At 67.4% G+C, this 26,357-nt stretch overlaps 3 protein-coding genes across 11 annotated transcripts in view; 2 read left to right on the top strand and 1 right to left on the bottom strand.

The window, feature by feature from the left end:
* Positions 1 to 1,446, top strand: part of PSMG3 (proteasome assembly chaperone 3) — a 2,419-nt gene extending 973 nt beyond the window's left edge. The window contains exons 2-3 of one of the 2 annotated variants that reach the window (XM_040455712.1): positions 122 to 361; positions 939 to 1,446. In XM_040455712.1, coding sequence (XP_040311646.1) covers positions 146 to 361; positions 939 to 1,091 — 369 coding nt within the window. In that variant the 5' untranslated portion in view covers positions 122 to 145 and the 3' untranslated portion in view covers positions 1,092 to 1,446. Of the gene's footprint in view, positions 1 to 6; positions 362 to 938 lie in introns of those variants that run through there. The other variant, XM_040455711.1, reaches the window with a different exon arrangement.
* Positions 1,447 to 3,890: 2,444 nt separating this feature from the next.
* TMEM184A (transmembrane protein 184A) lies at positions 3,891 to 16,296 on the top strand. Of its 4 annotated transcripts, none has more exons than XM_040455707.1 (9): positions 3,891 to 4,139; positions 9,787 to 9,987; positions 12,119 to 12,284; positions 12,676 to 12,766; positions 12,871 to 12,946; positions 13,028 to 13,119; positions 13,924 to 14,093; positions 14,638 to 14,832; positions 15,490 to 16,296. In XM_040455707.1, exons 1-9 carry the CDS (start codon positions 3,906 to 3,908, stop codon positions 15,723 to 15,725), a joined length of 1,461 nt encoding a protein of 486 aa, XP_040311641.1. In that variant the 5' UTR covers positions 3,891 to 3,905; the 3' UTR covers positions 15,726 to 16,296. The 4 variants fall into 4 exon arrangements, with proteins under 4 accessions (XP_040311641.1, XP_040311644.1, XP_040311642.1 ...); XM_040455708.1 differs by lacking the exon at positions 3,891 to 4,139 and adding an exon at positions 4,376 to 5,294; XM_040455709.1 differs by lacking the exon at positions 3,891 to 4,139 and adding an exon at positions 7,766 to 9,180.
* Positions 16,297 to 20,260: 3,964 nt separating this feature from the next.
* MAFK (MAF bZIP transcription factor K) lies at positions 20,261 to 26,117 on the bottom strand. Of its 5 annotated transcripts, XM_040455703.1 has the most exons (4): positions 24,839 to 25,043; positions 24,295 to 24,439; positions 22,569 to 22,648; positions 20,261 to 21,370 (listed from the first exon to the last, which is right to left on the bottom strand). In XM_040455703.1, the coding sequence occupies exons 2-4, from the start codon at positions 24,374 to 24,376 to the stop codon at positions 20,936 to 20,938; spliced, it is 597 nt and encodes a 198-aa protein (XP_040311637.1). In that variant the 5' UTR covers positions 24,377 to 24,439; positions 24,839 to 25,043; the 3' UTR covers positions 20,261 to 20,935. The 5 variants fall into 5 exon arrangements, with proteins under 5 accessions (XP_040311637.1, XP_040311639.1, XP_040311640.1 ...); XM_040455705.1 differs by lacking the exons at positions 24,295 to 24,439; positions 24,839 to 25,043 and adding an exon at positions 25,070 to 26,117; XM_040455706.1 differs by lacking the exon at positions 24,295 to 24,439.
* Positions 26,118 to 26,357: the final 240 nt, after the last annotated feature.

The following is a 26,357-nucleotide window of genomic DNA, read 5'->3' as shown; positions in this document are numbered from 1 at the left end:
CGGCGCCCCGGCTCCAGGGGAAGCCGGTGGCCGCGCGGACCCCCACCTGCCAGGGCGCGTGCGCGCGGCCGTCGGCGCGCCGCGGGGACGCGGTCTGATTCGCTTATCCGTTCTAACGTAGAAGTGCCCCGGAGGAGACCCCGCCATGGAAGGCAAACCTCTGCTGATGTCCCGACAGAGGACGGAAGTGGTGTGCGGGGTCCCCACCCAGGTGGTGTGCACGGCCTTCAGCAGTCACATCCTGGTGCTGGTGACCCAGTTCGGGAAGATGGGCACCCTGGTCTCCCTGGAACCCAGCGACGTGGCCGGTGACATCGGCAAGCCGGTGCTCACCACTAGAGTCCTTCTGGGGCAGGACGAGGTATAGTGGCCGGGAAGGGGTCCCCACGCTGGGCGGGGGAGCGGGAACCGCGTCTGTGGCTCCGTTTTGTCAGTAGGCAAGCCCCCCTTGCCCCCCTTCCGCCAGCAGCGACAGCCTTTCCTGGTGCCCGTGCTTGGTGGCTGCCTTTCCCAGCCCGTCGGGACTTTATCCAGCAGACAAGCAGAGACACTGATTTTGTAGTGCGGGTGCCTCGCCTTCCTCTTGACCCTGTCACCGCGGCCTGGGGGAGCGAGTGGCTGTCCCTGTTCGGTCTGAAAGGTGGCCTGGCAGATTGGACAGACCCCCGCCCCCTAGCCCGGCAGACTCGTCTTTTGGGAGTCCTAGATTAGAGATGGCCAGCAGGGACCCGGGCATCAGAAGGCACCGAGAAAATAAGTATAATGGTGCATGTTTAGCATTTTGTGTAGGACCGGGATGTTCTGGAGCCTCCTTGAACCCTGAACTGCTGCCGCATCACACTTACCGGGTGGGGGTCCGAGGCTGGTGCAGAAGCCAGGTGGGTTCCTACCGGAAAAGAGACTCGCGGTTCAGATGGTTTCTGTCGTTCCTTCACCAGCCTCTCATCCACGTCTTTGCAAAGAACCTGGTGACGTTTGTGTCTCAAGAAGCGGGAAACAGAGCGGTGCTCCTGGCCATGGCCATGAAGGACAGGAGTGTGGAGGGGCTGAAAGCCCTGAAGGAGGTGATCCAGGCCTGCCAGGTGTGGTGACCACGCCTGCTCCTCGGCGCGGCCAAAGGGAGACCCCGACACGCTCTCGATTCGGAGGCCCTCCCCTGGCCGGTCCGCAGGAGGAACTGTCTGGCCTGGGTCCCCGGAGCCGGAAGAAATATGCACACCTCAGGCGGACTCTTGGTTGGTTGGGTCGCTGAGTTACCCGCGGTCCGGTGGGAGCACAGCCGTGCGACGTGTCTCGGGGGGCTTGTGAATGGTTCTCAGCAGGGTCCGGGTAGTGGCATTTATTTGAGAGGCGAAAGAGGAGTCATCAGGTAAGAGTCCTGGTCCTCCACACGCGGGGGCAACGGTTGGAGGACGGCTGTTTCTAATAAAAATAAACGCGTAGCCTAAGTGACTTCACCATCCTTCTTAGCAGGACTGAGAAGTTTCAGTCCCATGGCGGGAGTTCGGTTCCGGGTGCGTCCGGCGGGAGGAAGCCTCGTTCGGCAGGAAACAGTGTACTTCACGCTCTGCACACGCTCACCCCACTCCTCTTCCTCTGACTTCGCCGAGCGCGTTCGCGTTGCTGGGCAGCCGTTAACTTCCCTTCCGCGAACACTCCCCACGGTCCTGCTGGGCGGCAGTCGCTGCGAGGGTGTGGGGCACAGACCCCAGCCTCAGGAGCCGGGGAGCTGTTCATGTCGCCCCGCGGGCCTGGGGCCAGCCACGGTAGGGCCGTGGGCCCGCCGAGTGCCCAGGGAGGGAATCCTGAATGCTGGGGGAAGGGCGCGCAAAGGCCAGGAAACAGAAGTCCAGCGTGGGATGGCACGGCTGAGCCCGGGCCCCAGGGCGTTGGGGCTGGCAAAGCCCGAGGGTGGGGAGGGGGCCGATGGCCGGGGCCTCGTGCTGAATGCTGAGGCCTCTGAGGCCTCGGGGCTTGAGTCAGGCGGGTTTGCCTTTTGGAAATCATCCCAGGAAACACCTCCACAGGCGGGTGGAGCTACGGGGTGGGGCCTTTGTGCGGCTGGGCCTCTGGGAGGGCAGCCTGGGACCCGCGGGGCTCCCCTCGTCCCCCTCCGGCCACAAGGGCACGTCACTGGCCACACCAGAAGCTGGCAGGCAAGATGTTCTGCCATGTGAGTCTGTCCCACAAGCTAGAAACCCGCAGGAGAGCGAGCGGGGGCTCAGGATCTGCAGGCAGAAACCAGCGGGGATCCCCGTGCGCCCAGGATGGCCTTCTGGGGTGGGGGGGCGGTTCTGAAACAGAGAGTCTTAACCTGAGAAACCCTCCAGGGCGGGCAGTGGAAAGACGGGGCCGAAGCCTCCCGACCAGCGTGAGTTTGCCGAGGGTGGGGCAGAGGGAAACCTCGAGGGCTCTTTCCCTCGGCAGACGCTGCCCGTGCAGGGCACAGACTGGCCGAGGGAATCCGACCAGACTTCCTGGAGGAGGCACCGACTCCTAAGCGGGGAAGGCGCTTCACTCACCTGCTGCTACGGGGAGCCTGAGTGACCAAGGTCCCGCCGCCCCCTCCTGGTGCCTGCACCTGTCAGGGACATGGGGGGGAACTGAGGCAGGCCCATCCCTGGGAGACACGGGACTCCTTTGTGGCCGGCTTCGCCCCCCTTCCTGGTCTCGGGCAGCCATGTCCCCAGCCTGACCGCTCCCACCCTTCCTGCTTTCACACTGGCCTTCCCCGGTAAGATCCTGCACACCAAACCGCACTTGGTGGGCCGCTTGGGGGACCGGGACCAGCACAGGTTCTAAGGACACAGGAGCCGACCGGAGAAGGGAAGGGATCTCCACACATACGAGGACCCCCAAGGTGACTCGTGTGTCCTGACGGGTGGGCAGTAATGTCATGGCCAGAGCGAGGAGGCCCGGGGGGCGGGCACGGGAGACCTTAGGTGGGAGGGGAGGAGCTGGCCCCCGGAGAGGCAGCCCCCCCAGAGCAGGAGCAGAGGCCTGGTGTCCTCAGGTCAACACTTCGGACCAGCGTCTGCCCTGTGAAGTCATGACTTCTCCCGTGTAACAAGCAGGGGACCTGAGGCTTGGGTAGGGTCCCGTCTGAGCCTGGGTTTCGGATCCGCAGCCTCTGGCTTTCTGTTTGGTCCCTAAATGCACAGCAACAGGACTCACACACGTGCTGCTTGGCACCGTGGCCAGGCTCTGGGGCCCACCCTTCTCGGCCCTCACTCAGACTGGAGGGAGGTCGCCACCCTGGTCACCCCCGTGTGCCAGAGGGGGAAACCGAGGCGGAGTCACGTGGCCGCCCTGAGAAGAGGCCGGGGCGCGCTGGCGGACGCGGGCTGAGGACACGGGGCGGTGCCGGCCCTCGGCCGCCCACCTGGACGGTGGACGTGTAATGGAAACCAGGCCCCCAGCACCTTCCTCAAGTCATCGACAGCGGCCCGAAGCTCGTAAAACACAGACCGACACTCGAGGCTCCCGGCCCGGAAGCCGCCCTGCCCTGCAAATGCAGGCACGTGACTCTGCCCTTTGCCGCGGCCGGGCCCTCCCGGCTGCGACGATTCTGGGGGAGAGGGACGCACTCGACAGAGACCGCGAAGCCTCGGTTTCCGCAGGCGGGGCTGTGTGCTCCCCGGACGTGGACGCGGGTGGCGCTTACCCAGCGGTCAGACTGCAGTTCGGCCTTGCAGTGATTTGTGGCCCAGCGTGAATCATGATCTTCGTTTCGGGCCAGTTTGCCAGCCCCTGCAGCCCAGACTGCCAGACGAGGCTCCTTTGTCAAGGCCGTGCCCTTGGTCGACAGGGCACGATCTGGCCGGCCCAGCGCCACTGAGCTGCACGTGGAGACCCCCAGGCCCCTCCCTCGCACGCCCCCCCTGTTCCTTAGAGGATGTGGGGGCATGGTTCCAGCTCCGAGCCAAGGGCCGGCAGGTGCCCTTGGGGGTCAAGAGAAGCCAGGGAGGGTGGCCGCTGTCTGCTGTCACCCCGAGCTGCTTATCCAGGGCTTTGACAGAGCCCCGGTCCCCCCTAAACCAGGCAGGACAACTAACCGGGGGCATCAGACACTGCTCGCGGGACCGGCTCTTCCGTTAACGCCCTGCAGTGAAGTTGGAAACCAGGAGGGGGGCACGCGGGTAAGTGGCCAAGACGATGCCCATGGATGAGTGAAATCCGAGGGCCCTGAGTGCCCAGGGGACGACGGCAGGGAGGCGCTCTGCGCCGCGGTCTGCTAGTGCACGTCCCAACAGGAAGCACGCAGACGTTGTCGCGGGGGGTGAGGACTGGCTCGTGGGAAGCGAGGACGCATCAATCCCTGAGGTCTGTGACAGGATGGGAGGCCCCGAAGCCCCCGGGACGGGGTGCGGGGGGGGGGGGCTTTCGGGAGAAAGCCCACGTCTGGGGACATTTTGATGGGGACCGTGTCTCCGTGGGCCCCAGGAAGCCCAGGCCAGAGGCCAGAGAGCCGGTGGCCGATAGTCTTAGGGGTCCACGTCTCTGGAGGAGGCGCGCTGCGACCTCTGCGCTGGGCTGCTCAGGGACAGGAGCCCATCCGTTGTGAAGGCAGGTGGGGACCCCGCGGGCCACCTCGATTCCTGGGCCTTGCGATCTGTCGGGCCAAAGTAGGGAGGCAGCTGGAAGGAGGGGAGGGGGAGAGACGCTGAGAGAAACAGAGGTCTCCGAGAAACCACAGGAAGTCCCAGGCTGCGCCGGCTCACGGGCTGTGCAGGCCCCACGCTCAACCTGCACACGACCTAGGAGCACACGGACCCCTGATCCCCCTTCGCAGCCGGGAAGACCAAGGTTCAGGGCTGTGCAGGTGAAGCCAGTGGGACTGGGGCCACAGCATCGCCCCATTCAACCCTCGCTGCACCAGAGGAGGTGGGCGTCAGACTCCCGCCCACACAGACTAGCGATGCAGCCACGGGGGTCAGTGGTCCCGACGAGATCCACACCCAGATGGCAGGGACCCTGAGGCCAGCTTGTGGCCCCCGCTGGACGGTGGCAGGGCAGGGCAGAGGGTGTGGCCCCGGACGGCATCCCAGCAGGCAGGGCCGGTCCGGCAAGGTGGGCAGGCAGCAAGGAGGAGTTTTCTGGGTCCAGGGAAAGGCCAGGACTTCCCCAGAAGCAACAGCGTCTCAGACCGACCCTGGCTGCCGTGAGGAGGAACCGCGGAGGTCCGGAGGCCTCACCGTGGGGCTGGACATCCCGGCCACCCCTCCCCGGCCTGGGGCCCCGCCGCCGAGCTGCTCGAGGGGCCCGGCCGGACAGCCGAAGGAGCCGCCATGGAGGTGAGCTGTGGGCCCCAGTTCACGGGAGGGGTGAGGGGTCCAGGCCGGGGTCCCGTTCACTCCAGTGGGGCAGGGGCTCTCAGAGAAAAACGCCCACACCTTGAAATTCTGGGAGTCCCAGCGTCTGTGCCCCACTCCTCCTCTCAAGAGGACAGGGCCTGGGCAGGCCCCAGGATGCCACCTCGTAGCCAGAAAGGGTCCTCAGGTCAGCACCCCACCCCAGCCCCGCATAGAGACGGAGGAGGGCCTCCAGGTACACACCCAGGACAGCCAGCTACCTCTGGGGCAACAGGCAGGTACAGGCAGGCCCTGGGCACACGTAGCTTCTCTCTGGGGACGGAGGTGGCACAGAGGAGGGGGCCGCCCGGGAATGCGCAGGAAGGACGGGGGAGCCCCAGAGGAAGGGAGGGAGGCCCCCAGATCCCACGCTGGGGTCCCCCGGGGCTGATTGGCCCAGATGACGAGAGAAGCCTACGGCAGGCGACCTGGCTGGCAGGACAGCAGGACTGAGACGGCCGTCTTGGGCTGTCTTGGGCTCCCGCGGCCTGTGGCCACCTCCAAGAGAAACAGGTGACAGGGAGCCCGGGGCACGCGGAGGCTCCAAACACAGAGGGAACCGAGGTTCAGAGAGAACCAGGGTCTGCCCAAGGTCACGGACACAGAGAGCGGCGCATCAGGGTCCCACCCCGGTGCGTCTGGCCCAGGTCAGGAGCCAGCGTCCCGGAGCCTCCCTGCTCACCCAAGCGTGTGAGGGGGCCCGGAATGAGAGCTGGAAGGACCCGCCGCCCCCATCCCCCCGGGGCCCAGAGGGAGGGAGGAGCGGCTCGGGGCCCCGGCTAGTAGGTCCCTTCCGCAGCCAAAGCGACAGGGCCACAGAGGCCCCGCCACTGCCCCACTTCTCCCAGCTCCCACACGAGTGGCATAAAGGCCTGAGCCCCCGGGACCCTTGGCTACCAGCGGCCCCAGTCCAGTCACCCCAGGCCCCAGGCCACGGTGGGTATTAGTTGAGTCAACAGCCGCGTGGGCTGTAAGAAAAGCTCGTGGCAAACCCTGTCTGCCACTCCCCGGGCGCCAGGCAGGGAGGGCCCCCGGGAGAGTCAGAGGACTCCGATGCGGCCGGCCTGGGGGGGAGCGAGGTGTCTCGATGCCCCCACCGCCGTGCCCCAGCCCTGCCTCTGCCTGCCCAGGGGTGGGGGTGGGGGGCAGGGAAGGGGCTGCGAGCCTTCAGTGATGTTCCCAGGGGGCGGCCCGTCTGAGAAGGGGGCTGGCCTGGCAGGGCAGGTGAGGAAGGAGGGCCAGGGCCAGCAGGAAGGCCAAGGAGACACGGGCCGTGGGTCATCAGCGGTGAAGGGCAGGCGTGGGGATGAGGGCTCCCAGGTCTCAGCCGCCCCACAGCCCAGCCAGGACCTGCCGGGAGTCCAGGCACGTGGTCAATGTAGACAGGGGTCAGAGGCCCTGGCTGCCCGGATCTGGGCAGGCAGGTCCGTCCTGTGACAGGCTCGGTCAGCGTCCAGCCCCAGGCAGGGAAATCAGGCCGGGCCGGCCCGCCACCTCTCCTGAGTGTGCGTGGACCGTGACACCCGCGGCCAGGGGTGGGGCCACATTCAAACAGCCCCACGGGCAGCCAGGTGCTGAGGAATCAGCCGTCCTGGCCCCCACGCCCCCAGGGCCGAACCCCAGCCCCCACCCGGCTCCTTCCCCTGCCGCCCTCCCATGCCCCACCCACGCAGGCTCCTTCTCTCCAGGGAGAGTCCTGGGGCCGGACCCTTTCCCTGAACTGAGAGCAGGCCGAGGGGGGTTGTCCCAGGCCCCCAGTGACGGCAGGTGTACGACAGGCCGTACCCCAAGGAGCGGCGGGAGAACTCAGACTCGTCCGCACAGATGAGAAAGCAAAGGCCCAGGGGGGTGAAGGTCTCTGCTAAGGTGACCGCCCAGGGCATGGGCAGAACAAGGCCCTGAGGGCCGGGGCTGCCCCCTGAGCGAGAGGTCAGGAACCGGAGAAGGAGGGGAGGGGATGGCCCCCACCTCGCAGGGTCCCAGGCTTCTAAAGGGCACGCGTGGCTGGCACTGGTAGGAAGGCCCCTGAGCACAGCCATTTCCCAGAGTGTGCAGGAGGCCCTGGAGTGGGGACCCCTGGAGGCCTTCCTGGAGGCAGTGGCTGAACAAGAAAACTTGAGGGCAGACCTGGCCTCCGCTGAATGAGCAGGGGTGGCCTTGGGCAGAAGAGGATCCCGGATGCCTTGCCCCCACCTGCCGCTGTGCCCCACAGTGTTTCTGCCTTTGAGAAGGCGGCGCTTGGAAAGTCCCTCCGTCTGGGTCCAGGGTCCGGGCCTCGAGCCTCCCCAAAGCCAGGCCCTTCAGTGCCCTCCCAGAGGCCTGGGCCTGCTGACTCCAGCTAGGAAGTCCTTCTGACATCTAACCACAGTGCCCCTGCTGCATTCCTAGTCACTCCAGCAGCAGCCTGGGAAGGAGTCCCCTCGAGGGTCCCCAAGCTGTTGTCACCAGGGGCGATGATGGGTGCTACCTCCAGAATTGCCCCATAAAGATGACAGCCACGTCCACGGCCGGCAGCAGCACCCTGCACACACCGACGGACGCTCCTGCGGGTCCCGGGGCACCGGCTGGGAGCTGGCATCGAGGGATCAGGGCACACCAGACTGCCTACCCCCCACGTCCGGGGATGGGCACGGCAGCCCCTGTGCAGGGGGCGGGGGGGGGGGCAGCAGAAAGCCAACAGGTGGACAGAAGTGGGATTTGAAGAGGGGACAGGACCGAGTGGGTGACATGCGAGCCTGCGGGACGAGGGGACTGCTGGGAGAAAGGTCGGTGTGGAAGGCTCCAGGCAGTGCTCAGAGGAGGCCCGCTGGGGGTGATGCAGAGTGGGGGGCAGACTCAGGCAAGGCCTGTCCTCGGGGGGCTCCCCCGGGGCTGGTGTGTGCAGGGGTGGGGCCGCAGACACGGGGATGAACCTCTCTGAGCCCCCCACCCCCACATCTAAAAGGGAACGGTAGTTCCAACAATTCAGCCCTTGGCCCCATCGCCCAGGTCTGCGGGGAGTGTTAGGTGGCACAGAGGACACGGACGGGGTGTCCCCATCACGGGCACAGAGCAGGCACTTGGTCCTGGTACCCACGGCCGCAGCATGAACGCGTCTGCGACCAGAGTATGGCCCCGGCCCCAACGCCCCCTCCAGAGACACAGCAGACAGCCGTTCCCCAGAGGGCCTCTGGACTCAGGGTTGAGCCCAGGGCAGCAGAAGCCAGACCCCCCAGCGAGCCCAGTGACCTGTCTGTCCCCCTCCACCCCTCCACCCCTCCACCCTGGAGTGTTTCCAGCGTACCTGTGGGGGACAGGGTGAGATTCTCACAACGCAAATTCACCCATCCTTGAAGCAAACCGTTTCACCGCATTGAGTGCAGCGGCCTGCCTACCTCGGTCCACAACTTTGTCATCGCCCCACACGGAAACCCGTGGCCCCACGCAGCCCACGCCCACCCCACCCACCGAGACCCCTCCTGGCCGCCTGGGGCCCAGGCAGGAGCCACCTGACCGGCTGGCACAGGCAGGTGAGGGCACCTGGCGGCCTGTAGGATCCTGGGAGCCAGCTGCCAGCGGCCAAGATAGAATGTCAACCGCGGGGGGGAAGGGACAGGCCTCAGCTCCTCCCACTCCTGCTGGGCCCCTCCCCGCAGGCGGCAGCGCAGGTGGGCTACCCTGGAGAGGAGGCTGTGGCCGCCCCTCCCCAAGCCCGATAGGGCCTCCAGATAGCAGCCCTTCCCCACCCCCGTGGGGCTGCCACCAGGGCCACGTGGCCACACAAATGACCAGCCAGGCTTCCCTGGAGGCCGGGCCTCCCAGGGCCGGGCCTGAGCTTCCTGCCTGAGAGGTAGGCGCTGGGTCGCTACGGTGGGGCCGGAGGGAGGGGGAGAGGCCAGGGAAGGCCTGGGTGGGAGAGGGGGAGGTGCCCGGTGCCCCAGGTGGCCGGCAAGCAGCTGGAGAACCGGCATCCGGGGCCGGCGAGCGGGCTCGGGGCAGAGAACGGCCCCGCAGCAAAGCTGGCACCCCGACAGTCCGGCAGGTTCCGGGGAGCCGGTGGGTGCCGGGCCGAACTCCCCATCGGCTGCCGCGGGCAGTGCTGTCCGACTCCACCCCGGGCAGCCAGGGCAACAGGGGCTCCCCCACTTTCCCAGACACCTCCGGCCCCTAACGTGTGGGGTCCCCGCAAACCCGAGCAGTGGAGGCGGGCACCACCCCAGGGAAGGAGGGCGTCCCGGGCCCAGGCCTTGGAGCCGAGTTCCCGTGCACGGAGCTGCCCAGGGCTGCCCGGGGTCAGGGGAGCGGGCCAGCCGGTCAGACTCCGGCTCCGCCTGCAGCGACGGCTGCCCCCTCCCTGCCCCCGCTCCCTCCTCCCTGGGCTGCTCCGGGGCTGCTCCCAGCCGCCTGGGCGCACCTTTGCCCTCGCTCCTCCCCGCATCCTCTCTCACCTCTGCAGATGACTAACGCCTCGGGGCTCCTGGGAACATGGCCACGGCCCAGCCCCGGGCCGGCTGTGCCCACCGTGCCCGCCGGGCTGCAGATGGACCGCATGGGGAACAGCTCCCAGGGCGCCTCCCGGCTCTTCCTCACCACCGCGCTGGCCCGCGGCATCTCGGGGGTCTTTGTGTGGACCGCCCTGGTGCTCACCTGCCACCAGGTAAACCCTCCCCTCTGCGTCTCCGGGTCCCCGCTCTCCGTGGGACGTGGTCCTGGCTGGCCCTGCTGGCATCTGGGACCTCCAGCCACGAGCTTGGGGCAGACATCAGAGGCGGCAGCAGGCCAGGGCACAGGGGCAGGGGAGGGGGCCTTGTCTAGAACGTGGCGTGTGGGAGCCAGGGATGGGAGGTCTGTGCCAGGGACAGAGCTGGGCTGGGAGGACAGGGCGTCGGGGGGCCGCCCCCTCAGATTCAGGGAAGCAGAGGAGCCCCCGGCCCCAGGCGGTGACAACCCCCGGCAGACGGGGCAGCCCCCCAGAGGGGTGATGGCCGCGCCCAGCAGCGAGGAAGAACGGGCCCGGGCAGCAGGTCTTGGGTCTGAGTGCAGGGGCCGGGCAGTGGAGAACGGACATTCGGGGAGGCACCGGGGCGACAGCGAGGTGGGAGGCCAGGGAGCCGGCCGTCTGGGCAGAGGGCACTCAGGACGCAGAAGAGCAGTTTGGCTTTCAGCCTGGGGGGTGTGGGAGCCAGAGAAGGCGGCGGGGGGGGGGGTTGTGATGGGGGGGCAGTGCCGAGAGCAGAGCTGGCCTGCAGGGTAGTGCAGCCGGCACTGGGGGAGGAAACAACTGGCGGGGGCTCCGGGCCAGCAGGCAGGGGGGTGGGTGGCCCAGAGGCCTCCAAGGCACGGAAGGGTGAGAGACTCCCATCTCGATGAGAGCTGCCTGCTGTGTGGCCTCAAATCACAATACATGGCAGACACAAGGGTGTGATGAGGGCCAGTGGAGCACAGGGCAGCTGAGAGCGGCAGGGGCCATCAGGGAGGACAGCCTGGAGGAGGCAGTGTTTGCACCGCCCCTGGACAGGTAGACCGCACAGGCGGGTGGTGCCTACTCCTCGGTGGAGGAACGGTGTTGGGTCTTGGGGAGGCTGTGATTTATAGAGCAGAGAGCAGAGGAGTCCTGGGTCCGGGTGTCCGGGTCTCGGCTTCCCCGTCTGTGTAACCCTAACCTTCTGCAGCGCTGACGACTGTGTGTGTGTGTGTGTGTGTGTGTGTGCGCGCGCGTGCGCTTCCTGGGTCCCCACCGCCTAGACAGGGCAGTCAGGGACCCCCCCCTCCCCACCATGGAACGCAGCTCCCGTCCCCGCCCACACTGCCAGGCCCCTGTAGCTCAAGGGCAGCTAGACTCTGTCCTTCCAGAGCCCAGAAGGACAGAGGGAGACTCAGCCTCTCGCTTTAAAGACAGGAAGGCAAGGCCGGAGAACACAGGGAGTACTTGCCAAGGCCACCCAGCCGGGCAGCGCCAGCACCGGGCAGAATCCACGTCTCCTACTGGCTGGTCATGCCGGGCCCCTCCCACTGCACCAGCTGGGACTGAGGGACTGATAAGGAGCCTGTCCCCCGCCCCCGCCACTCCCTGCGGGGTCCGCATGGGGCTCCACACACAGCCTCCCCGTCAACTGCCCTCCCTCCGCCTGGCACTGAACGGCACCTCCTCCGGGAAGCCTTCCAGAGGTGCTGTGGGACCACAGCCAGCCCTGTATACCCAGCTCCCTGGTGCATCTTCCTCGTGAAGACCCTGTCACTGGTTTTTCACGTCCTCACAGACGACGTGGTAAATCAGGAAAGGTTTATCGATAAACAGTGGTCACCTGTATCTTCCTACCGTCGCGGAAAGACAGGGATCTTTCCTTTTGGGTCTGCCCTGCGTTTCCAAGGCGTGCGGGGCCGTCCTTGGGTTTGTCTTCTGGTGTTTACTCGGCACCTCCTGGAGCACGTCCCCGCGTGGGCATCTCGGGACGCCCCCTCCGCTGGCTGTGTGGGGCTCCTCTGGGCAGCCTGGCCCCTCGGCCGCGTATCCGCTCCGCGGGACAAATCCCGGAAACGGGTCAGGGCACCGGCCCCGGCGACGGCCCGCCACGCTGAAATGCCAAACTGCCCGCCCAGGGGCCACGGACGGCCCCTCCCCCAGGGAAATTCTCCTTGGACGAGTGAACACACGAGTGCGTGCGTGCGTGCGTGCGTGCGCGTGTCCGCTAAGAAGGGGCTGCCGCCCCCCGGCGAAGTCCTAGCTGCTGCCTCCCACCGCCCCTCTGGCCCGTCGCGCCCACGCCTCCCTGGCTCTGTCCGCCCAGATCTACCTGCACCTGCGCTCCTACACGGTCCCCAACGAGCAGCGCTACATCATTCGCCTGCTCTTCATCGTGCCCATCTACGCCTTCGACTCCTGGCTCAGCCTCCTCCTCCTGGGGGGCCACCAGCACTACGTCTACTTCGCCTCGGTGCGTGACTGCTATGAAGGTGAGCGCCCCCTGGCTCCGGGGAGGGCCCGAGGGACGCACAGCCGGCTCCGGAACCCCACCCTCCGGGGCCGGGAACCCCACCCTAGGGGGCGGGGAACGGCTCGGTCCAGCCCGGTCCAGCCCTGCGGGAACCGGCCGCCTGACGCCTGACCCCTGACGGTCAGGATTCGGGATGGGAGGGCGGGGTCCAGGCCCTGGGTGGGGCATCGCTGCCTCAGTGACCGCTGAGGGCTCCGCCCGCCCCGGGGTCACCGGGGATGGCGTGGGCTCCCAAAGCTGAGTGAGGGTCCTGGGCGTGGGCACACAGGGGGTCAGAAAGCCCTCCTGCAGCCGGGCGTCCCCGGGGAGCCCAGGCTCACTGCCGCCCGCCCTGCCCTGCCCCTCTGCAGCCTTTGTCATTTACAGCTTCCTGAGCCTCTGTTTCCAGTACCTGGGGGGTGAGAGTGCCATCATGGCCGAGATTCGGGGGAAGCCCATCCGGTAAGCCTCTCGCCCCGGAGCCTCTCCCTCCACGCCCAGGGCAGCAGGGCGGGTCTGGGGGACGCGTCCCCCTGGAGCCCTGCTTCAGGGACTGGTCACCCCAGGTCAAGCTGCATCTACGGCACCTGCTGCCTCCAGGGCATGTCCTACTCCATCGGCTTCCTTCGCTTCTGCAAGCAGGTGAGTGGGGGTCTTGCCTGCCTCTGCCCTCCCCTCCCGGCCACCGCCCTGAGCGCCCCCACGCTCCCCTCCCCCACCCAGGCCACACTGCAGTTCTGCATCGTGAAGCCCATCATGGCCGTGGTCACCATCGTCCTGCAGGCGTTCGGCAAATACCGCGACGGGGACTTCAAGTAAGGCCAGGCCGATGTGCCTGCGGGGAGGGGGCGGGCCCGGCCTGGTGGGGGCACCGTGCTGGGCGGAGGCAGGCAGGGCCTGGGGGAGGGCTCAGCCCAGGGTTAAGTCCCCATATGAACGGACAGGCCTCGCCCTCCTCTCGGGAACCCGCCAGGGCAAGGCCGTGGCAGGCAGACCCGCGTGTGCCAAGGACCCCAGGACCTCGCAGCCTGCAGCCGGCCCACCCGGAGGAGAACGAGGTGGGGGGGTTAAGGCACTCAGGCACGGGGCGCCGCCGGGGACCTCCCTGGTACCAGGAGCCCTGTGCCAGGTCCACGCCCACGCCAGCCCGTGCACACGCACAGGCACACACAGACCCAGCTCGCACGCACGCGTCCACACCCACGCCAGCCCATGCACACGCACGGACCCAGCTCACATGCTTATGCGCACGCAACGCTGACATGTGCACGTGAACACACACCCACAGGTCACACCAACATGCACACGCATGTTCACGTACACCCGCCCGTGTGTCCACAAGGTAGAGGCCCGCTCCCGCAGGCCGTGCCCAGGTGGACAGAGGAAGAGGGACACAGGGTTTCACAGGGAAAAAGGCTACCTCCTCACCGCTGTGGTGGGGCACCCCAGCTCCCTCGCTGTTGCTCTTGGGTACCGTCCGCCTGCCACGCAGGGAAGGTCCGGGTCTGGGTCACTGTCGGTGCCCAGGCTGGAGCGCACGGGCCAGTGATTCGGCCGAGACAGTGGGGAGGGCGCGGGCAGGGTCTTGCCCTGACCCCCGACCCCTGCTCTGGCCCCAGCATCCACAGCGGCTACCTCTACATCACCCTGGTCTACAACGTCTCTGTCAGCCTGGCCCTCTACGCCCTGTTCCTTTTCTACTTGGCCACCAGGGAGCTCCTGCAGCCCTTCGAGCCTGTCCTCAAGTTCTTCACCATCAAGGCCGTCATCTTCCTCTCTTTCTGGCAGGGTGGGTGGGCTGCTGGGGCAGGGGCTGGAGCCCAGAGCCTGTCCCAACCCCATCTCCGCCCCTGTTCCCCGGGTGCCCTTAGGCCTGGCCTCAGTCTCTCTGGTTGTAGCACAGGTCAGTACTACCGCTCCCTCAGCCAGAAGCCACACAGCCCCTGGCACAGGAGAAATATCGAGTCCCTGTCCAGTCGGTCTGGCCTGTAGTGGATGGAACGGACAGGCAGAGGCCCTGGGCCAGGTTGGGGACACCCCCAGGCCCCACCCGCAGAGGCGGGGGTGGGGGGTAAGTGTCAGGCGGGCCCCAGCTCTGGGACCAGGGAGGTCAGGGCAGATGCTTGGGGAGCGCCCAGATGGCCACCGTGCTGAGAACTTGGCTTTGGAGGCACCCCTCCCCGTGAATGTCAGCCACCCCCCAACCCCCACCGTGGGACAGGACCACACGGATGGGACGTCCCAGGGCCTGACCCTCGTCCCCTCTGCAGATCCCGCTGAGCTCACAAGGCCCGTGTAGGGCGGGTGCCTGAGCGGCTGTCACCACCCCCCAGGGATGCTGCTGGCCATCCTGGAGAAGTGTGGGGTCATCCCTGAGGCCCAGGGCATCGACGGGAGCAAGGTAGGGGCCGGCACGCTGGCCGCAGGCTACCAGGACTTCATCATCTGCATCGAGATGCTGTTTGCCTCCATCGCCCTGCGCTACGCCTTCACCGTCCAGGTCTACGCGGAGAAGGAGAGCTCGCCAGGTACGCGGGCCCCACGGGGGGTGGGGGTGTGCCGAGGGCCTGCTGACGGGCCCAGACAGCCCCGCCTGCCTCTGGCTGCACCACATCTCTGTCCCGCCCTCCTGCGCGGGCCCAGGGGATGTCAGCCACACGGACAGGGAGACAGCCCCATCAGGGGCTAGACGGGTGTGGCGTCTGCTTCTGGCCCAGGGGCAGCGAGGTGCACGGCTCCGAGCTCGGGGTGAAATGGCTGGACTGGACGTCTGGGCCCCTGGGCCCCGGGCATCCCTAGCGAACGACGCTCAGCGGCACAGATGGCCTGCGGCCGCTCCAGCAGCCTAAAGTGACAAGTGTGAAGGGCTCACTGTAGGCCGGAGAGAAGACAGGAGCCAGCCTGGGCGGATTCCCCCTGTGGCCCCTGGGGAGTCCCGGCTGGGACAGTCCCAGGGTAGAGGAGCCAGGCTGGGATTCAGAGGTCCTGAAGTGCCCCCTACTGGCCGAGCCCGGGGCCTGGGGACGCCAGACCCCAGCCCTGGGCAGCCCCGAGGCCGGTGGGGGCAGGGCCGTGTCCCCAGGGCCCAGGCCCCCGATGGGGGGTGGCGGCGGGGGGGGGGGGGCGGGGGGGGGTGGAACAGGTCCAGGGTGCCCTGGCCCCACCCACGTGCTGTCTGCCCCCAGCCCCCGAGGCACCCATGCACAGCATCTCCAGCGGCCTCAAGGAGACCATGAGCCCACAGGACATCGTGCAGGACGCCGTCCACAACTTCTCACCCGCCTATCAGCACTACACCCAGCAGGCCACTCACGAGGCCCCGAGCCCTGGTGCCCACCCCAGTGTGGCCGGAGGCTCTGGCGGCCTCAGGAAGAGTCGCAACGTGGAGAAGAGAATGCTGATCCCCGCAGAGGACCTGTAGGAGGGCCACGGGGGTCCCCGGCCGCCTGCCTGGACCAGGCTGCCCAGGCCTCTGGGAAAGCACAGGGCCCCTCACCCTCTTGCCAAAGGTGAAGCCCCTCCTGGGAGCCCTGGTGCCAGGCCGGTGGCACCACTTCCCAGCCTTCCTCCCGCCAGCAGGCCCGTGGCCCCAGGAGAGGGCGCCTGAGTTTATCTGGCGAACAGGGAACCCACCGGGCTCACCTGGCCGTCACGGGGCTGTCGTGAGGCAGGCACCGGTAGGGCAGGGGCGGATGGACGGACCTCACTCTGGGCCCTGGGAGAGCGAGGCAGCCCCGGCCTGAGGACACCGGAGCTGTAGGCGCTACGGGCCGGTGGGGGCAGGGGACTGGGCTGGGCAGAGCTGCTTTGCACCCCCTCCAGCCCTGGGGACTCCTGAAAAGCCCCCACCCGGGGAAGGCGTGCCTGAGGAGGCTCTGGGAGGTGCCCGGGGCCACCTGCACAGAACCTTCACCCTGGGCAGCCTGCGAAGCGTGTGGGGCTCCTGGGGGCATCACCTATTTATACATAAACAGCCTGCGTTTTCTAGTGACTCCCGTGGCCTCTGTTCCTGCAGGGTCGGCGCCCGGTGGGTGGTCACGGGAGCGCCACTGTGCTAAGTCTGGGTGTCGGGGCAAGTGTCCCGGGCGACGCTCAGAGCAGGGCAAAGAGCTCACGCGTGGACGGAGCGCCCTGCCCTGTGGCCCCGAGAGACCCAGGGTCGTGCTCACCTTCCTCCCTAAGATGGGCCTCCTGCCAGCCCGCCCTCGGTGGGTGGATGAAGGCCACGGACGCAAGCCCGGAGAGGGCACAGGGCACAGACGGGTCACACCTGGAGCCTGCCTTCCCTCGTCCTTCTCTCTTCCTGTGCGCCAGGCCAGCACCCCGAGAGACACAGGCCCTGCCATCCAGAAGCTGTGACATGCCCGAGCGGCCTGGGAAACATGAAAGAGGGGCCAGAAGCAGCCAGTGGGGTGGGGAGGCCTCCGGGAAGGCCTGTGTCTGGGAGGGGGCGTGGGCAGGGGCCCGCGGGTGTGGGGAGCCAGGGCCGCAGGCCGGGCAAGAGCGGCCTGGTGGGCGCCACCCAGTGACAACCTCCCAACCCATCACTAGGGAAAGAGGGCAAGGCGCTGAGGGTCGAGACACCCCGCAGGGCAGGAGTCAACTACCAGCGTGGGCTCACCCCGCGGCCTCCTTCCTCCCTAGGCCTGGAGACACGGGACTCAAGGCCACAGCCTCTCCAAGGGCCCGGATGGGCTGCCCGACGAGATAGGCCAGGCTGCCTCCCCAAGCGAGGCCCCCACCCGCCTTATCATGCCCTCTGCAGTTGGCGGACCAGAGTCCGCCCAGCTCAGGCCCCACAGGCTGCAGTCAGCAGGTTTGGGGACAGGCGTGGCTCCTCCTGCAGAGACCTGTGGACCACGGCTGGAGGCTGTCTGGAGGAGGCGAGACAAGGTGCCAGCCCCACCATGAGCGAAGGAGGGGGCTGCCCTAGAGGCCCGTGCCCGGGAAGGGCCACCCCTTTAGGGCCCAAGGTGCCTAAGGCTATGTGCACAGGGTAAGTGGGCCAAGACCCCCTTCAAAAGACCAGACGCACTGCGGGCTCCCGGCCGCAGGGGCGCCCTCAGGCCAGGCCTGTGCGCTGGGGGCAGCCTGGTCAGCCTGGCACTTTGGGGTGAGGGGAGTCCACGTTTACCGAGCACCCACTGTAGGACCCGGCCTACGCTTAGTCCTCACGACAGCCGCAGGGAAGGTGACGAAGGCCCAGAGAGGTTAAGCCACTTGCCTGAGGTCACAGAGCCGGCAGGAGGCAGACCAGCCTCCCAAAGGCCAGCTCTCCCACCTGTCCAGCCCCTACAGACACCTGTGCCCAGACCAGACCCCGCTTCTCCTGGACACCCACAGGGGAGCACAGAGCCTCAAGGTCAAAGCCGCTGCACCCCCCTCACCGGTCTCGTCCGCCAGGGGGGAGCTTGGGTGCTCTGGAGGAGGAGCGGAAGGAGGCACGTCTCACCACCTAGGACAGCAGGGCCGGCTTCCGGTTCTGGGCCCCACCGCACAGGGCCAGGAGCGGCCGGCTTATCTAACTTATCCCGGCCTCCGTGCTCTCATGTGGGAAATGGCCCCAACAATCCAACACCAAGGAGGCAGCCTGGAGAGGTGGGTGGCCAGGGCGGGGCAGAGGGGTACCTCTTACTTCCCAGGGGCCCGGAACAGGGCTGGGGTCCGTGCCTCCCCAGCTCATACCCACAAGCTTGCTGCCAGCTGCGGTCACCTGGCCGCCCCAGGGCTCTCGCCGGAGGCACAGGCCGGGCTTCGGGGGCGTCTGGCCTAGCCGTGGGCCACGGTGACCCCATCGTGCTGGCACACTCGGCCCCCTGCCGAGTTCACAGAAGGGAGCGCTCGGCTAGAAAGGGGAGGGAACGGGCCCTCCGTCACTCAGAGGTTAGAGCCAAGGCGCTGGCGCTGAAGCACGCTGCCCACAAGCGACCGCAGGAGCCACCCTGTCAGCTCAGGCAGAGGTGTGGCGGGAGGGCTGGCGGGGCTTGGAGACCCTAAGGCCGCACCCACCAGCCCGCCCTCTGAGCTCGGACACGTCTACCCCTTGGAGGAACAGTGGGAAGGGAAGACCGGTGAGGAGGGGACAGTGTCCCCAGAGGATGGGCCCTCCACTCCACTTCCTTTAGGCTACCGGGCAGGGCCCCTCGCTGCCCACCCCGGGCAGGACGTCTCTCTCCCCACCTCCCGTAAGACCTGGCCTGAGACGGGGGCACAGGCCGCCGGGGGGGTGGGAGGGAGCAGCCCCAGCTGGAGAGGGAGGGCTGCCCAAGGGCTGGGGGGCTCCTGGTCTCGGTGGATGGGACCCTCAGGAATGGTGCCCACCATTCAGAAGGCCAGCTGGCCAGCTCTGCCAGCCTGACCCCCTGCACGCACCGTGGCTGACCGGACGGACCCCGGAGCCAAGGAGACCCATCGCAGGGGAGGGCGGCCGGGTCGGGGGCTGGGATGGGGGGGGGTGCAGCGGCCCAGCACACTCACGGCCCCTGCACTCGAGGACTCGACCCAAAGCACCAATCACAAGACCAGGCGGGTCTGAAACCAGAAAACTCTTTATTGCAAAGGTACAAAAGCGTCACAGCAGAGATGTACAGCAATAAATTAGGTGGTGGCCGTGAGGGGACAGGGCAGGCGCAGGGCACATGTCATACGGACAAGGACCACGACGTGGGGTCTCTTCTCAATAATTTATACCATGATAAAAGCAGCACAAAAATAAATATTGAAATGGAACAGCTGAGTGACCAAGGCCAGGAAATGGGAGGCCTTGCCCCCTGGGAGGACAGAGTCTGCCTCCCTCGGGAAGGACCCCGAGTCTGAAGCACAAGAATCAGGAAAACAAACCCAAGGGACAGAGATCCTTGCCTTTTAAATAAAACAAATCCATATATTAAAACGGGGACAATGAAATCTCAACGAGCTGAAAGGAAAGGCATGAGAGAATGCTCCGGTCTTCCTTCCCTGGCCCCTGGTCCCCAGGAGCGGGCAGGCATGGCGAGGTGCACCGGGCGGTGACAGAAGCCCCCTCTGGGCAGGGGCGGGGGGGGGGGGCATGCAGGGCGCCAGCACTCCTGAGGGCAGCAGGCAGCGGCGACAGCCCCCGGCCCCCACCCCCCCTACTCCAACCGCAGCTCTGCTCGATTAGGGATTTACAGTAAAAACAGGAAAAAAGTTACGAAAAATCTGTACGATAAAATGTGTATATAATTTTATATATATATATACTTTTCTCTCTTTTAAATATTTCCCCGTGGTCCTTATTGATATCCAATGTGGATTACCTACCATGGCTATGGTATCGACAGCTTTTTTTTGTTTTTTACTTTTTTTTTTTTTACACACTGGGCCTTTTGCTCCGTAAGGATCCGGCACGCCCCAGACCCCTCACCTTCCCCCAGGACAAGGCCAAGGCCAAGGCCGCACGGCAGCACTGCCGGAGAGACCCAGACGTCTTCCGTCGGGAGCTCTCCGGGCGTCTGTCCCGCCCAGTCTGCCTCTTCCTGCACAGGGGCCTTGCAGCCCGCCGGGGGTCTCCCCAGGTGGCGGGGGACGGGCCAAGAGGAAGCCGGGAGCCCCAGCAAAGGTCACCGAGGTCATCAGGGGCTCCAAGTGTCAGAAAGAAAGAACAGGTAAAAGTTTCAGGCGAGGAATAAGCACCAAGGTGGCCGCGTCCCCTTGTCCTCTGCACCAACAGACCACCCGGGCGCCCCCAGAAGGCTGGTCCTGGCCCGGTGCCTAGCGTCACCCCCTGGGCCATCACACCCTCCTCACCCTCGGACTCCACCGGTCACTCTGGCAGCGGGACCACAACCCACTCCCGAGGCCGCCGCCGACTTCCCACCTGCTCGGCAGGGATAGCTCCGCTTCCGCCCCAGACCCTGCCGGCCCTCCCTGCGCAGGGCTCCCCGCCAGCTCCCCGCTGCGGACCTCCCCGGGGTCACTCCAACAGAGGGGGCGTGTACCCTGGAGGCCCCCAAGGGACCACCCGGACCAACCCGCTCCTCCGAGGCCCCGCGCCGCCGGCACGCGGGCGTGGCGGCAGGCGCGCCCGCGGGCGCGGGCGCGCGCAGTCCTAGAGCAGCCACCCCCCTCCCTCTGCCTGGCGGGGCGCGGGCCTCTGGTGGGGCTGAAGCAGGGTCAGGGTGCTGTGCGTCACCGGGGACAAACGGCTCCTCCCCAGGCACCCAGAGCTCAGTCAGGGCAGGGAGGGGGCGCCCGCACCGGCCGCCGGACCACGACAGGCCACTCTCGGGAGGGGTGGCGGACAGAGCCCCCGCCATCCAGGCCACAGGGCCGGCGACCTTCTGAGGACCTTCCCTCCATACGCCCCGACGCCGCCCCCCGGCGCGAGACACGCGCCCCCGGAGACCTTCTGGGGAGAGCCGGCGGGGCCCGGGGGAGGGCCGGCTGTGCGCGTGCGCGCGCGCGCGTGCGGGAAGGCGCGCGGCCCGCGGGCTCGCCAGACCCCATCTGCGGCCGCACCCTCGGCCTCGTCCCCGCCGGGAGTCTGCGCTTCGACTGGGGCGTCAAGGGGTCCGCGCCACGCGGACCCTCCGGCGGGCACCCGCGGGGGGGGGGGAGCGCCCCCTGCCCGCCCCCCCTCCCCCTCCCCCTCCCCCTCCCGGGGGCGGGCCACTAGGAGGCGGCCGAGAAGGGCACGGAGGCGGAGGAGACGTCGGCGGACTTGACGATGGTGATGACGCTGGTGGTGGCCACCTTGGTGGGGGCGACAGGCCCGCGGGCCACGGTGCGGGCGAAGGTCTGCAGGGCCTCGTACTTGGAGCGCAGCGCGTCGAGCTCCAGCCTCATGCTGCTGTTCTCCCGCGCCAGCTTCTCCACCTCCTGCTGCAGCTCCACCCGCTGGCGCTCCAGCTCCTCCTTCTGCGTCACGCGCTTGATGCGGCAGCTGGCGGCGTAGCCGCGGTTCTTGAGCGTGCGCCGGCGCTGCTTCAGGCGGGCCACCTCCTCCTTGGTGAGGCCCCGCAGGTGCTGGTTCAGCTCCCGCACCGACATGGACACCAGCTCGTCATCGCTGAGCACCGGGGCGTTCTCGCCCGCCTCCTTCTTGACCTGCGGGGGCCGCGCGGCACGGCGGTCAGCGCGGAGGAGGGGGTGGCGGGAAGGGCCCCGGAGGGCGGCCCGGCGTCTGCCCGGGAACGGAGGCCGCGTGGACGAGAGCCTGGTCCCGGGCAGCAGGAACGCCCAGAGGCACCCTCTCTGCCCCCCAAGCCGGCCCTCACGCCTCCGTCGGGGCAGGGGGCCTCCCGACATCACGCACGCGGCAGAACGCGGGTGGCTCCCTGACGGGGATCCCCGCTACGCCTGCCTGTCACCTGGTTACCACCTGCCGTCCAGAACCTGCGAGGCTGTGGCCCACCCGTGCGCAGCCCTCTGTGAGTCTCCAGTGCCTGGTGCGGGGCGACGCAGGCGGGGGGGGGGGGGGACCCAGGCAGGTGAGTTAGGTGGGGGAGGGGGGCCCAGGAAGGTGAGTGGGGTTGACCCAGGCAGGTGAGCAGGGGCGACCCAGGCAGGTGAGTGAGGTGGGGGGGGTGACCCAGGCAGGTGAGCGGGGGGACCCAGGCAGGTGAGTGAGGTGGGGGGGGGGGGGTGACCCAGGAAGGTGAACGGGGGCGACCCAGGCAGGTGAGCGGGGTCGACCCAGGCAGGTGAGCCGCAGGGAGGCACAGCAGCCTGTGCTTCCACACCCCTCGGACAAAGTGGGGCCTCGGAAGGGGCTTCGACGTGCATGGCCCACGAATGCACGGAGGTCCCCTGTCCCGCCAGACCCAGCTCTGTTCCCAAGACGAGACAGCCGACCCAGGAGCCCACGCCAGCCTCAGAAGCTGGGAGGGCCCGGGGAGGCAGCACGCTGGGCCTGGTCGGAGCCGGGCCCCGCGAGCAGGAGTGCCGAGGTTGACACGTGCCCTGCCGGTGGTACTGCGGGACGGAGGCCACGCAGCCCACCCCTGGGGGCCGGGGATGAGCATGTCCTAGCAGGCAGGGATCCACACCTGCCACTCCCTCCCAAGGAGGCCATCCCCGTGGACGCCGGGGCCCACATCTCCTGAGGCCACAACCCCCAATCCTGTCCCCAGCTCCCTGGCACGGCTCTGCTGGCCAACAGCCCCCACCCAACTGCAGGGGACAGGACCTCCCTCTTCACACTCAGGGCAGTCCTGGGAAAGAGGGGCTGCTGGGGCTGGAACGGACCTTTCCCAAGCCTGAGCCCGAGGCAGAAACGGGGTCTGCCCACCCCCACCCCACTTACCTTTAATGCCTTGTTTGGTTTGGGATTAGTCGTCATAACCTGGGCACAGTCACCCGAACAGAAGGGCTTGGAAACTGGATCTAGAAAATCAGACAAGAAACAGAAATGAGTGAGGTGAGGTTCTGGCCAGGCTGGGGACGGGGCCGGCTGCCGTCGCACGTGACCTGAAACGGGGACGTCCCCACCACAGAGACGCTCCAAGGAGGCTCGGCTCCTCGGTCCACGTCCCCCCCGAAAACAAGACAGGAGGCAGCCGGGACGGAGGGGGCTCCCCGCAGGGTGGGCATCCCGGCCACGCTGCCCAGTCCAGCATCAGCCCACGAAGCAACCCAGACCCACCCCGGCCCCCACGCTGGCAGCCACCCGCCTGGGGGGCACCAAGCCCGGGCGGCCACTGCCTCCCGTCCGACTCCCCCTCTGAGCTGAGCCGCTCGCACCCTCGAGGCACGGGACGCCACGTTGAAGGGCCAGAGCGCACGGACCCAGAGCCCCCTCACGAGAACGGCCCCACCCGGCACACGAGGAGCACCGCTGGCCCCCAGGACGGCACCCTGCCCGGGCAAGAGCCCCCGTGACTCCTGACCTCGCCTGGCTCCTGAGAGGGAGGGCCCCTTTGGGGAGCCCCTGCGTTTGCCCAGCACACCCCCAGGGACGGGTGCAGCCCCACCCTCCCTAGCAGACCTACCTCCGCAAAGGGCACTGCAGCTGTGACATCACCACCCCCGCCTAGGCTGCCCCACAGCCCTGACCTGAGGCCCGCAGGATCCGGGAGGTAGGGGCCGCCACTGCGCGAGCTCACCGGCTGTCTGGCGGGAGCCGTCCCCGCCACCCGCCAGCACCCCCCCTCCCCGCCGCTGCCCGCCCTTCTGGTTTTGGCGTCTGCATTGTGTCACACATTCTAATCATTCATGAAAAAGCCAGCCAAAGCATCCCAAGCATGATTCCCCTCTGATAGTTGCCATGGCGACCTTGGGAAGTAGCCAGCCCCTGATGGTCGTCATGGAAACAGAGAAGCCCACAGCAACAATGGCTTTGGGCAGGCCGGTGCAGACATCACAGGTTGTGGGACAGTAAACAATCCAGTGTGCCCCGGCGGCTGGGGTGGGGGGCGGGAGGGCCCGGGCTCTAGACGTGCTGGCACATTCTGTAGCTGGCTTAGGAACCGGGGTCCACGTTCCAAATGCCAGGCAAGGTGAACTGAGCAGAGAGAACATCAGAAAACGCACGGGGGAAGGGGGGGGGGACCCGGGCCCCAGAGACGGAGCCGCACCAAAGCCTTCACCCTGGGGGCGAGTGGGGCTCGGGTGGACGGTCTCCACCCCTCCTTCGCCCACAGCCCCAGGACCCTTGCTACAGCACAGCCTAGACGCCACCCGCCCCCAACAGCCCACCTGCCTCCCAGGTCTCAGCACCCGGGCCACCGAACCCCCTGGTTCACTGTTGCCTCTGGCAACACGGCCACTGTCCCAGGCACTGACGACGGATGATGGAGAGCAGGACAGCAGCAGGGCCGGGGCCAGGTGCACCCTCAGGAGGCTTCTGGCTCCTCCGCGCCACCCACACACGCGCGGGAGGCAGACGCACTACAGCGTGGGGTGACCCCAGCGGGAAGACGGGAGCTGCTTCCTGACAGCGGCCTGACCCCCAGCATCTGCAGGGGCACGGCGGGCCCGCTGAGTGCCCCTCCCTCCAGGTCCCGGGGTCAAAGCCATGCTAGAAAAGCCACCTGGAGGGCCAGCAGGAGCCAGGCGGCGGGGAGAGCCATGAGAAACTTTTCCACGGGAGCAGGAGGGGTGGCCGGGTGTCATTCCAGCACACGTCAGCGCACAAGGGCCTGGGCCGCCAGGGCATAGCTGTGTGGTGAGTCACGCCTGTTTACAGAGCGAGGAGCTCACATTCCCACAGACCCAAGGCCCTCCCACCCTGCACGGACCGCCCAGCCCGCCCGGCCCCAGCGGAGGAGGGACCTCCGCTCAGACCCCTACCAGACAGGGGTTTCTGTGCCTCACCATCCCCCCCACCCCGCCCATGATGGGCCAGCTCAGCCAGGACCCCGGGCCACAGCGCTGCGTTCAGGGCAGGTACGCCCCGCCCCCTCTGGGGACCTGCCCTCCGTGACAGCGCGGGGCGGGGAGGCCCAGGTAAGCAGGAGCTACGCAGGACTGGGCTCTGCGTCCTCCCCTCCACACAGACCTACGAGGGTCGGCTGGCAGGTCTGCAAGGTCAAGGTCACCTGGGGAAAGCCCTAAGTCCACCAGCTCTGAACCCACCTTGCCCAGCTGCCTGGCCTTCTGCGGGCAGGACACAGACAAGAGCCCGGGCAGAGACGGGAGAAGCGGGACCCCCGGGCCGGCCTGGGCTCCAAGCGAGGAGGGATGCCTCTCTGCGGGAGGGCGCCACGAGGGGGTCTGACCTCCGGGGACTTCCTGCAGTTCTCACACCTTCTGTCCAACAAGAACAACGTGAGGCCTGAGAGAACAGGAGGAAACGTAGACACGAACCTGGAGAAAAAGCCAGCAAAGCTCTTCTCTCTGTCGGCCTTACGCTCTTCCTCTGGAAATGAGAGCATCAGAAGCAGGGGCCCCAGGTTCTGTCCACCTCGCAAAGGCCTCGGCGGAGCCGAGCAGGTGACTCAAGGAGACGCCCTGACTGGGGGGGGGGGGGGGCCGGGGGGCTTCCCTCTCAACCCCCAGGGCTCCGGGGGCCTGGACCGGCACCCTCCAGAAGCCAGAGACCCTGGGCCAGGTGAGCAAGCCCCAGGCAGGAGCAGACACTGCCCCACGGCCCCGCGCTCGAAGACACGACCCCCACAGCCTCGGGCAGACCAGGTCTTGGCTCCTGCCCCCCGTTCAGGCACCCACCCCGCAGGAAGTCTCCGCCGGCTGCCGGAAAACAGGAGTGTCCTCCCGCCTCAAGAGGCGGTGCGCAGACCTGGGCTGCAGGTTCAGGGGCCGGGCTCCAGGAGCGCAGGGTTGGCCCCGGCTGCCCTTCCCGCGAGATCTCAGTACCCGGACAGTAAGGGCACGAGGGCTCACCTCTACCCAAGCCACACGAGGTACACGCAGTAGTGACCCGAGGTCGCTTCCTGCACGAAAGGCAAAGACCCGGCAGCTTCTGGAAACAGGCTCAGAGAGAAGTTTGGCGCTTGTGACGGTGTGCAAAACAAAGGATTTTAAAACAACTGCCCTAAAACGTGTATTTATAAACCGCTGCACCTCAGGCCACCTCCTCGGCCACCAGAGTGCACACAGGAAGAACTGTGTTCTGAGACTCGGGGGGAACCCAGCCGGGGTGAGAGGACACAGCCTGAGAGGCAGGTGCACCAGCCACTCGGCCTCCCTCCCCTCCCGCCGCAGGCCGGACGCCCCGTCGCCGTGTAAGAAATCACCCACCCTGCCCCCGGCAGCTTCACGAGGGGTCGCTCCGGGGATCGGGCCCCACAACCATCGGTCACGGCAGCGCCAGCCGGGCTGTGCACGCAGCCCGCGCTCTCCGCCGGCTCTTCTGAACTCCCGTCAAGTCGCGGGAGCGGCTCAGTGGCCGGAGCCGGGGGGGGGGTGGGGGGGTGGGGGGGCCAGGAGCAGGTGGGCCTCCTCCGTGCCCGCCTGCCTGTCCGTCCACCCAGTGAGAGCACGGACAGTCTCCCACAGCCCTCCAGAAGCTTCTGGTCAAGACAGTCTGCGCGGTCAGCACTTCTAACTTGGAACACCTTTCAGGCGACCACTTCCCCAACTAAAGAGATGGGTTTTCAACCCAACGCCGGAAATTCGCTCTGACGCGCCCCTACAT

This window comes from Herpailurus yagouaroundi, unplaced genomic scaffold, assembly GCF_014898765.1.
Source record: "Herpailurus yagouaroundi ecotype Mexico unplaced genomic scaffold, PumYag 216, whole genome shotgun sequence".
Taxonomy (NCBI): Eukaryota; Metazoa; Chordata; class Mammalia; order Carnivora; family Felidae; genus Herpailurus; species Herpailurus yagouaroundi.
Note: the sequence above shows the minus strand (reverse complement) of the source record. Positions and strands in the feature narration are given on the sequence as shown.